We start from the raw sequence: 12,557 nt of genomic DNA, 5'->3' as shown, positions 1-12,557 counted from the left end.
TATTTTCTGCTCTGTACACACCTCAATCATTGCCAAATAACAATATTCTATTGTCACTTGAGCAAGCTCTTTAACTTCAGATTATGTCACCTCAAAACTAAGGGTAAAGCCTTGAAGGGTATATTACATGAAAGACTACAAATATTTTAGGTGGAAATAATTTACAAAATGAAACATTTGTCTAAAATATGAGGTCCACAAAATTCTTTTCTCTCTTCAGGTTAACAAGTAAGCATCTAGTAAGCATTCTGATCTATAATCTATTTCTACCATTAAAGCCTTCACACAAGTCAGTAATTTTAAGGTAAAATATTGCCCAAATATTGCCCTTTCCTTTTCTCTAGCTATTAATACCTTCTATACACACCTAGTAAATTCTGCATGTTAATGCCTAGTTATCAGTAACTTTAAATACATGTTTCCCATGCTGGGATGGGAAGAAAGGGAAAGGAAAAGAATAAAAAAGGCAATGCCATCCTTAATTCCTTTTCTCAGTGCTGTAAAATCATATCTACAGTGAAAGATGTTCCTCCATAAAGACAATAATCTTCCATGCTTTACAGTGCATATCTTTCTTTCCTTCTATTCCTTCTCTACTTTCTCTCTCTTTCTTTCTTTCTCTCTTTCTTTCTTTCTCTCTCTCTCTCTTTCTTTCTCCTTCTTATTTATTTATTTATTTATTTATTTATTTATTTATTTATTTATTTATTTATTTATTTATTTATTTTCCCCAGCTAATTCAGTCCTTTTCTCTCTTCACAGTATAACATGGACATGATTCTGTAATTAAATTCTTCTTCTTCAATCTCAGATGGGAACAGATACACCATGGCCACGCAGCAACATGATTTTCCAGCACTTAGTAAGAAAAGCTGAAAATGAACTGCTTTGCTTGATGGGAGATGTTAAAGGTCAGTGATTATATGTATATAACTATGCAGGAAATGCAGAAGAGATCTGTCCTCTACTAGAAGGCATGAACATTTGGAATACATTTTTCAGCTTGCTAAGGTTTTATGTTCTTTTACTTCTTTCTTTGTTTTTTCTTTTGAGTTTTGCTCATCAGCAACGTATGCCAACATGTTTTGCTGAATGTGAGTCCTGAAATCAAGTGTGTTCACTTATAGTTATTGTGCAATGTACTTCTGTGTTTCTCCTTTACATTTTAACTCAATTAACTTCAGCAATTAAACAGCATAATAATTATAGACATATATTGCATGCACTTCTAGTTGATTTTATACTTAATTTCATAACTACTTTTAATTCAGGACAGCCAGTAAAGAGCATGGTTTTAGTACAGGTTCCGTCTTAGGACTGCATTTAACCATTCTGAATAAAAGAAATGGTAGTTGGTCAGATAAGAAAATGGTTCTGAATACTAAAAATAACATCAGGGCCCATTTCCATAAGTTTAGTGAATGACATACTATTTTCTTCATAGCATCCTTATGTATGAAATATAAATGTTTCAAAAATTGCAACTAATACACAGGAAAACAAACTGATGAATTTATAAAGAAATTACACAGTTATATGGGATTTACAGTGTTGAAAATGAAGTGAGAATACAGCCCATTACGCATGACATGTTGTAGAGTCCAAACAGTAAATTGTTAGAAACTCAATTCCTTGATCTTTTCACAATATCATCATGTGACTGTTCCTCCCACCCGACACCTCCCTATATTGTTTTTTTATTCCTTTGCACGTATATCAATGTCATACTGTTTTACTACAACTTTACTCAGAAAAGAATGGGAGATAGCACAACTGCGTAAGGTAGAAGAGATTTATACACTGAATTATAGCTGATATAAAAAATTTTGTAAAAGCAGAATGGTCTCATGCTTACCTTTGATTTGCCTTTACTGTAACAGGCTCTTTTAGTAGCTTCATCACATTGCCATTCCACTGCCTGTAACCAACAGAAATTCATTAGAAATGCAGGGAACACAGAGATGTAAAACTTAGCCATGTAGGCCCATACTTGAGACATGTGCTTCAGGCATACTGACGATTAACTGGGGGTTTTTCTATCGATAATCACCTTACAAGCTTTTCTCCTTAGAAATGTAGTTTTGCTGTTCATGTCTTAATCCAGAGTGAAACTGGCGATCCCCATGAATCACTGTACCTACAGCTTCAGCAGAATGAACCCCAATCACATTTGACACTAACTACTTGCTTTTGTACCAGCCTCACTAAGCTAAGCAGCTAAGAACATTGTGAAAGGACAACCCTTTCTCCCCAACACAGCCAGGACACATCACACCTGGGGTCAGCTCTGCTGAGACCTTGTGTGTTGGGAAAGGCTGCAGTCCTGCTGTTTTTGCAGAATTTCTCTCAAGCATGAAATGGAGATTTTAGTTGCTCAAGGTGTGACTGCAGCAGTAATCAGAAGAGCTAAAACATCGATTGAAGGAAAGGAGCAACAAGCAGACACATACAAGACAAGAGTGAAATGGAGCACTGCAAAGCAGAAGCAATTTATCCTCATTTTTGAACTGTCCCTCTGCTTCAACAGATTTGTGCCAGGACTGGAAGTCTAGTCTGCATCACTACAGTTTCACTGCCTGAGTTAATTCCAATTATTTCAATATTTACCATTCAACAGCTATGACTTGCAAACTCTATTGTTCAGTGGAGCAGGTCCTATGCTTGGTGTTTATGTGCCAATACGTGCACATATTTGAATTCCTGTGTGTGCTGTGTAGTTAGAGTGCATTTTAAATACATCCTGCTTGCTTTCACATCAACAGTGCACGTCCACTTGTTCTTTATAGAAATGTCACAAAGCATTTTAAATTTTACCAGGAAGAACTAAGATTACTAAACTAACCACTGCTGCTTAATTATTGAAATCACAGCTTTTTCAGTTTTGTTTACCAGGAAATAATGAGAGAATTCATTCAGATTTAATATAAGCAATCTTTTGTACCTGTCTTTCAATGGAGACTATATTAATAGCAGAATCTATAATTAATAAAAATAACAGGTTGAAAGCCTGTTTAAACAAAGGGGAAAAATGCCTGCAGAGTATACTATGTAGTACTCTGTTTTGCTTTTCAACTAGCCCAAGAATGAGCTTTTCATTTCAGGAAATAAAGACGTATAAAACAAACATAATTGCTTCTCTTCCTCCAGCCCAAGCCTTTCCATTTAAAACGTTTGCTTTTGCAGATAAATGACCACAGCATGTTGGGGATTATATTGAAAACTTCTGGAAAATTCATCTTGCAAATGACCATAGCATCTATAAAAAAATGTATCTTACCCTATATTAGATTAAAAAAGCAGCAATGACTTAACATTTTTGATTCTGTAATGCAAAATTCACCTCTATGATGATGAGAACACTACAAATGACTGCTCTTGGATAAGCAGTGTAGGTTCCTTATCAATTCATTAGGACACACTGAACCTTTAGCTTATATGGCTATAGGTACAAGTACTTTATATTGAATATATTATCTTTAAACAATACAAATTTGAAATGCCTGGAGAAATGCCAAAGTTACTGGTAGGAGGTCAGTATAGAAAGACTTTTTTGAATATAGGTACTGAAAGTATGGTTAGAAGGAAAGTTCTTGCCAAAACTGAACTGAGAAGAATATGCTGAGCATGAACAGCAGGAATAAAGACAGAAAGATTGGAGTCAAGATAAAATGCTTATCAATAAATCAATTTTCAGTGACAAAATATCCAGCTTTCAATTGGCTCTAAGTCCATGGTAAAAGAGTCATTTGAAGGAGAAAGATGTAAAATGCAAAACTTATGCAATGTCATAAATCAAACAAATTAAGTACATTTCTCAGGCACTGAAATGTTTCAGAAAAGACAAACAACAGGCTTTGAGGATAAGAAATTCAGAAGCCAAAAGTGACAGTTCTTCAAGTTTTCCATGAAATCTTAGAAAAATATACTTCCATGAGCAGGTCACAAAACCACTAAGTTATTAGCATAACTGAAAGAAAACTTTCATTACTTTCTTCTGCATCCATGAAATGCATAGATTCAAATAAGGATCCTAAATATTAAACCACTATGCTATATATTTGAGTACAATAGTTAGGAGCAAATACAAGAACACAAATAGAACTATTGTATTCTACTGTAAACTATTGTAACTATGCATAAATACATACACTTTCTAACTTTCTGGAAAAACCCTCTTCATACACATATGCCAAAAGAGTAATACCGTCTGGATAATAAGTACATACAGACAAACTAGTGACAAAGTCACTAGTCATCTCTGAAATCAAATACACTTTATAGCCCTATAGCACTGTATTCCACTGTTGGAGGAGACAATAAGAAGGCTGCAAATGAAGTTTATTACAAAGGCACCCGAAGAGAGCTGGGTAAATCAGACTCTTATACTTTGGTCCCCAAGGTTCATACATATTCAGTAATAAATTCATATGCCCTGTTACTGATTAAATGAAAAAAAAACAAGCAGATACAAACTAGCATTTATATAAACAGAGATTTTTTTCTTTTAATCTTCAGGAAATTTGAGGGCCTTTCTCACAAAATGGAAATTCAGTTATTCAACAAAGCCTACTAGTAATACACAGGAGGAAGACAGGTGGAAACTCATCAAGTTAAATGTCATTTCAATGTGGAAAAAAAGCAACAGGAGAAAAATGTGTTCTGAATCTTTAATACATGAAGACAAAACAAAACATCCCAACAGAATAACAATGCAATTTTTGTTACTAGACAATGAAGAGTTTAGAGTTTAAATTCTGAAAGAGCAGTCTGACATGTACAGATTATTTTATTTTAGAGAACAAGAGCAAAGAAAGGTTAACTTAGAAAAGTTAGCATTATCCATTGTTTGCCTTAAACTGACATATTCTCCTGCTTTGCACCATTTAACAATATTTCTCAAAGTTTAGCTAAGTAGTGTAGAGAATAAGATATGAATACCATGTTGGATATTTTATCCCTTTCAAGACCAATACAACTAAAGTTTATTCTGTTAGGATGTATTCATTCCTGCATGTCTTAAAAAAGCAGCTCCAATTTTCATGTGACAAAACACAATCTCCAGCATTCCACATACCGTTTTTAATTAATATTGTAATTCTACTTAAGCTGGCAACAAAATGCATTGAACTGAATTATAGAGACTCATGCTTTTCTTTGCTCTGGGGAGGGAAGGAACAAGAATTTGAATGTTATTGCTGGAGAAAATAAGTACGGTAGTACATCAGCTACTTGTACATGTCTTCACAAAGAACGTACCTGTATAGGATATGGAGTTGCATACAAGGCAGCACATCATTCTGTCTTTGATAGCAAGCTGATTCTAGTACAGCTGCATGCCTCATAAATCCTGCTATAAATTCAGTCTTTCAAGCACTTCTATAAATGTAATGTCTTGGTTTAGTTTGTTTCTAATTTCCTAATCTTCTACATAGCTACAATCTAGTAGATATAAATAAACCTTAACTGTTTGACAGTCACTTGTAGAACTGTACAAAAAGTTTGCAGTGAGATTTTTACCCCTGCAAAACCCAATTTGTGTGTCCAAGCCTAAAGACTGAACTTGTCACAGTGTAGTCAGATAAGAAAGTCACAGTTCACTTTTGAACAGATTGTTTTCTTCATTTAAAAAATATACAGAACACAAAGCACTGTATAGACCTGACATAAGATCAGACTGAATAGAAACATGGCTTTGGCGCACACTTTAAGTTTGAGCACAAGTGTCAAACTGATGGCAGACATCTTCCTGTAAAAGCTCAACTGTAAACAACTGTATCAGTGTTTTCAGACATTCTATCATCGATGTTCAGAAAACACTTTGAAAACTTCAGGTGAATTTGTTCCTGGCATTTCAAGGGGAAATGAGAAGGGAGTCCAGCCAGAAAACAAAAAAAAAATTCAAACTCAAGCTATATAATGGAACAATTTTCTTCAAAAATGAAGAAAGATATACATCCAACACCTACCAATGTTAAGTTAAAAGTTACAAAATAAAAAACAACCATAGTCTTTGGAACAACAAATGTATTTCAAAAACTTCCCTGTTTGGGTGCGTGATAGAGTCTCACTTAAAAGTCAAACAATTGCATCTTCAATGGGCAAACTAAATAAATGCAAAGAGGTTAGTTCCAAGGGAAATCAAATGAAAATCCCCAGTCTAAACTGATTTATTTAAATGCCTTAGAAGGACACTAAAATAGAAGGAAAATAAGAAAACTGTGAATAATAAGTGTCCCTCCCAATTAAGAACTAACTCTAAAGGGTTTTCCTTCATTTCCAGCATGCAGCAACATAGTAAGTCCTTTGGCAAGACATTAAGATATCTCTTCCAACCTAAATTATTCCATAATTTTCCAGAAGAAAAAAAAAAAAAAAAGAAAAAAAAATCAAAACCATAAGTAAATAACTCTATTATAGCCATTTTCCACAACTCTAATTTGAACTAGTAAATGCAGACAGGAAATTTGCCAAGTATGAACACAATCAAAGCAAGGATTGGTCAATTAGAGTATATTAGGTGAGATATGCATTAGTTCCATTTACAGGTTAACAAAACCCACATGGCTTTCACCAATATTAGTGGAAGATGCACACATAATAGTATACAATCAGATCTCCTGGAATAACTATATTCCTATAGCTTCATAGATACTCACAATACATGCATGTAGGCAGGTACACAAACATATATATAAAAATGAACTTCTTTTCAGTGTAGAAACAGAATGTACAATATTTCATAGTGAAAGAAGTTAATTAGTCAAGAACCAAAAAAAAAAAAAAAAAAGAACAGAACAGTATTCCAGACAGATGGTCCAGCACTTCTTAGGCAGATGGCTCTGCTAATTAGATACTGGCAAAAATAACATTAAAGAAGATGGTTTAATTATCCAATGCCAAAAATTAGAACTACATGATATTTCCTTTTTGCTTTTTCACTGTTTGCTTTCATCTCTTATATCATGTATTTAAACAATACTTCGGGGAGCTGGGGTATAACAGCAATAATCATAACAATAGATGTCAACAAACACGAGTAATATTGCTTTATTGTTTGCATCAGTCCAGCAATGGAATGGCTTCAAGAAGTTGTTACTTGTTTGGCGAGGGTGTCTCACAACCTGCAAAACCATGTCTCAACAAACATGCATACTCAAGTCCAAAAGCTGAGTTTAAAGAGACCATAAATAAAGTGTCAGAATAGTAAATGTGGAGAGAGAATTTAGCACTGAGAAGTATACCAGCAAATACCACTGAGAACTACAGCAGCAAATTGGCAGCCAGTGTTAGTAGTAGTTTTGATGGTTACCAGAAATTTTAGGGTATCCTTTGGTATAATGACATCGCTGCTTTCAGAAAATATGTGGAGCCACTTAAGATTTATACATCTCCATACTTCTGAGGAACCATTTTCCTTGTTTTCCACAGAGCCATGACCTCTTGTCCTTGCAGCCATTAATGCTGAAGCTGTCTGTCTTGCCAACAGGCTCCTTAAAAAGGGACTTCTCTTTAACATAGCTTTCTCTTTTTGCTTATCAAAGAAAAGAAAAACTGGTTTCTGGGGTCTAAAGGCATCCTGGTGAGGCTCTCATTGTGAAGTGGAAGGCCAGCAGCTCATTCAAGAAGTTCAGTACTGTATGGACAACTTTATTAATTGATTACATTAATTGTGGTAACTTGCCACTAATTACCACATGCAACATTCAATTCTCCTGGAAATAACATTGTGTGTTTTGATTTGTTCAGAATCAGCTTTTACTGCTCATCCACAGTTAAAAGATTACACGCTCAGTTTCTTAAAAGGTGAGAAGTATGAAATATATGGAAATAAACACCAAATTATACTTGAATTTTCCAGGGTATGATATTTAGTAAAAACTGAGATCCCATTATAGATACATAATTTCATACTTAAATCAAATAATATATGAAGCTTTATTTGGCTTCCAGGACAATGCTGATGTCAACTGAGTTTTCTTTCAAATATACTGGTCTGAATATATAAAAATTGAGATGAAAAATATATTTCCAAGCTGAAGTTTTATTTAGCTTATTTTTTTGACTACACAAAAAAAAAAAAAAAAATTGAAATTTTTTTCAGAACTGATATTAGAAGGGAAAAAAAAATAAGCATATTGAAAAATAGTTGTTACTAGAACTTTCAGAGACTCTCAGTGGTTATCTACACTGTTAACTTTAATGACACTAGACTCTGCCCAAGATTGAACTTTTACAAAATGTCACCCAGCCATGCACCTGTGCATTCCCTCTTTGTGTTCTGCAAAGATTTCTAAATGTCACAAAACATTAATTCGGTTTATACTTAACAGAGATGGGTTTATGGAGGAAAATACAGTTCTAAACCTGAAGTCAGCAACTCAGAACTTAATTATATTGAGAAGCTGGGGTCTTAGTCCTGCTACCAGAGTTATTAAAAAAAAAAAAAAAAAGTGTTGCACTATGACTTTCGAAGTTTTGAAAGTTTTGAATGTTCCAATCTGGCATTTCAAGGCTTTTAGGATTTTATGGACATTTAAAAATTGAATGTGGGACTGTGCTGAAGGGGTAAAACAACCAAACGTTCTTGCATTCCCAAGCTTGGCAGCCATTCAGCAGGTAGGAATGAGATATGTTTCATAACATATTTTTAATGCACAGTTTGAAATTATACTAGATATTGTATAATTTAATGTACTAAGTAAATTATATGTGAATCCTTTAAGATTAACATCTGTGTTAGCACATTGACTTTTAAAGCATTCCCTGCTTTTTGGCAAATAAGATTGATTTTAGTAGTCTCCAAGACCTTTTGAAAGTTATTTTTATTTTTTTACAAGTAGTATAGTAAACTTCTAGGTGCTGATCAGAAATGTCAGGATTCTCTGTATTTCATTAAAAAGAAAGATATTGTAATGCAATTCCCCAATTCCCCCCTCTCCACCCCAACCCCCTAGGTGAAATAAGTGCAAAAAGAGTCCCCTGACACTGGAATTTCAGAAAATTAAGACTACATTTCTGACCTTGAATATAGGAAAACATTTAATTTTCCTGTGCACCATCACTGCAAATGAGCAGGTGCATGCAGAAATGGAAAGGAAGCAGCGTCACTGGAAGGTGTGCCATCTTGCCCCATAATAATGTGATGTTCAAGTCAGCCACGCTAGTGTGGGATTATGGACCTAGGCCAGCAGTCATCCCCCCTTCACCTTTGAATCTCAGACTGTCAAGGAATTTATGATACTTCAGAAGGCTCTATGCAAACTGAAAACCTTCCTGAAATAATTTCTCAGAAAGGCAGACTACATACTACTTCTTGTCCCTGAGATGTCAGACAGCTGGATTATAGCTTCCAGATATGAGTCTTACAAAAGCAAACAGATGAACATGAGATATATGTTGGAGGATTAAATTTATAACATCCTCTAAGTGGTATTTGTTGAATTAGCAGAACATCATACTGCATAATTGAGAATACAAAAAAAAAAAATGTATTTTTATATTTAGATAATTTTATCCATGTTTTATTACAAAGAGAATAAAAATTCTATTATGTTTTTTGTCTCTTTTATTTATTTATTCAGATAGTTTTGCCATTAGGCTTTAGTGATGTTGGGCTTTAACATGTTAATACCCATCTATAATTCTATTACACAGAACTTGCAATAGCTTATTTACAATAATAATAATTCTTTGAAAAGTTAGCCTAAAAGTGTCATCTTACAAAACAATGAAGAGACAAACATTGCTGAAGTAAATTTAAAAATGAATATATGTCCATTCAATATGCAACCAAATAGGGGTACAACAATTTTAGGCAGATAAAAACAGAGAGAAAACTGAATGCTGAGAAGCAGTAAAAGAAATGTTAGAACCAGCAGTCTGCACAGCTTGCACAGTGAAAAGTCAGGAAATAAATATGTGGTTCAATAGCAAAGAGACACAAACATAAGATTTTCTACATCCTTCTGGTTAAATCAATAGACCAGAAAGGTGATTTTGGAACATCAAGATTGATTTTTCTTCTTTTCCTTTAAGAACAATACAGAGATGTATAAGACACTTAGAAAATGGATGGGGCAAAATGGAACACAACAAGAAAAACACCACCAAATTTCCAGAATTGGCAACAGTGTTGATGACAACACAACTGACAGTTCAGTCAGAAAAGAAGAAACTTATTTCTTTATTATTATTTTGAAAGTAATTGGAATTAATTTGACAAACACTAAAATTATCTGAGACAGAATAAATCACAAGAATATGGGGAAGAATAAGAATAATAGGCACCTAATTGAGAGTCACAATAGAACATGTTGTGAACTGTGAAGAAAGACACACACATAAACAAAAAGAATGTCGGAATGAGGAAAATTCTCATTAATAAACAGAAGATGGTTATTACATCAGGAAAGACTGAACCTACAGCTACTTGGAAACTCACTGGAATGTAGCTGTATTATTGAATTATATAGAAAGCAAGGGTGAGGAAGACAAACTAAAGAGTACCAGGACTAAGACAAGATTCTACTCAGAATATGAAAGGTCTTCAAGAGAACTTCATATACTGCAATCGCAGTAGAAAGAGCAGAGGTAACAAGGAGGACAGCAATGCAACTTTAAACCACAATTTCATCATGAAGATTTGGAATAATGGTGAGGCTATGAAAAAAGCTAAATAAAGTTTATTTTTCTCCTTTTTTGACATAAGGGAATGGTACAGAATAATATACCACTGCACAGGGCTTTTCTCCTCCAGGTTTTGTGATAAATGTCATTCAAACTATTGACATCTGGTAACCTGGTATCAGCTGAGTGGGTTATTTTTATCCAAATTTCTACAAGACAGGCCTCAAGATCAAAACAACAAATGTCCATTTTTGCAGAGGCAACAGAACAGCCATTGAGAGAAAAAGATATAGCCCTGTCAAAGATAAAGGTGTTTACCTCATTCTGCATGCACAAGAAACTTCAGAAAAGAAGATACTCATTGAAACAATCATCAATATCATGTCTTAACAATTTGTCTCTAACTTTTTCCCCAGGTTAACCTCATATTTCAGCACGTATGGGACAGCTGTAGGAAGTTGTGCTCTACCCTTAAACTCAGCCTAAGGATCCCAACCAACGGGCTGCAAAGATGAAGGGGGATGAATTTTTCATCACTTGCGTACTTGCATCTAGAGAGTATGTCACAGGCAAAATGATGTAGAGTTGGAGAATTTTATTTGACTTATTATAGTGCCAACCATCACAAACCTCAGTCCATCAAAATTCCTCTGGTGAGGAAAGTAAGTCATTTAGTATGCTTTCAGTTTCCTCAGTGGATGATTTCAATAATTGATTTCTTAATCGCCAAGAGTAAAAAACAATAATAATAATAATTACCTCCTAGTAGTGTTTAAAAAAAGCGTACTTCATATTTCATACTGAAATTAAATTTTCATAGATTTAAAAAATGATTAACAGTTGTTTTAAAACCTGAGAAATTTGTTACAAATGGTCATGAGCTCATCTGTAGAAAACATTACAGACAGACTTATACATAACCTATTATCTGACAGACTGAGTAATTATCTATAACAATAGATTGATTGTGTACTAAGTAGTTAATTAATCATTAAGTAGACTGCTATAAAATATTTATGCATTGAAACTTTGGAAATAAACCATAGCTATTCGGTGAATGCCCTTGTTGCTCAATTATTATTTGCTGTACACCCAAACCCATGTTACAACAGATGAACATCTGAAGATTTCTGCAAGAGCTTTCATTCTAAAATCAAATTGGAGGAGGAGAAAAATAATCAAAATCTGTGTGATGCATTGTCTGGTGCAAAGGCAAATTCATATTTGTTATTACTGCTTGATCTGTTTGCATTACAGGACCATGAACAAAGCACAATAAAATAGTTCATTAAAATGAATGCCTGGCTAAACATATCAGATTCTCCAGGAAAAGTTTTATTGAAGAGCTCATTATTCTATGGTGAAAGCAATTTGGCAAGAGTTTCTAACACCATTCTTTCTTTGCATTTTTTTTCAAGTGGAAAACAAACAAATATTTGTAAAGAAAAGCCATCACACGTCCCCAGAAATCCATGACTGCACTTCTAAATAACACAGTTGCCTTTGCTGGTGATTTAGATCCTATATAGGAGAAGGTTGCTGCTGGAGAACTCATTGTGCAAGCCAAAAACACTGGTACCACAGACAGCACAGAACCTCAAAGAGCAACCCCCACATCTATGAAATAAAGTGGAAGGATGTCAGAGCCTTAAAACTAGTGACAGAAAGCTCAAGTCTCAGTTTGCATCAGGAAAGTCAGTGAAGGAGTCCTTAACTGTCAAGAAAAATATCTCCTAAGTTTCAGTGACATGCACAAATTTTAGTAACAATCTCATATAGGGAGCCTAATTGAAGAAATTTATTTCAGAACTAGCTGTGTGATGTCTCCCTCCTCCTACTCCTGTAGCCTCTTTTCCACTTTTATTGGTTTAGAAACCCCCTGATTGCTACAGTGGCAGAACAATATTGTACTTTTGTGTTTTTCACCAAGA

At 34.3% G+C, this 12,557-nt stretch overlaps 1 protein-coding gene across 6 annotated transcripts in view; it reads right to left on the bottom strand.

Annotated features, from left to right (window-relative positions):
- SEMA5A (semaphorin 5A) overlaps positions 1-12,557 on the bottom strand; it is a 329,026-nt gene that overhangs the window by 145,698 nt on the left and 170,771 nt on the right. For all 6 annotated transcript variants that reach the window (XM_068671017.1, XM_068671016.1, XM_068671020.1 and 3 more), the window contains one exon: positions 1,856-1,918. In XM_068671017.1, coding sequence (XP_068527118.1) covers positions 1,856-1,918 — 63 coding nt within the window. The remainder of the gene's footprint in view (positions 1-1,855; positions 1,919-12,557) is intronic.

This window comes from Anas acuta, chromosome 2 (assembly GCF_963932015.1).
Source record: "Anas acuta chromosome 2, bAnaAcu1.1, whole genome shotgun sequence".
NCBI lineage: Eukaryota > Metazoa > Chordata > Aves > Anseriformes > Anatidae > Anas > Anas acuta.
Note: the sequence above shows the minus strand (reverse complement) of the source record. Positions and strands in the feature narration are given on the sequence as shown.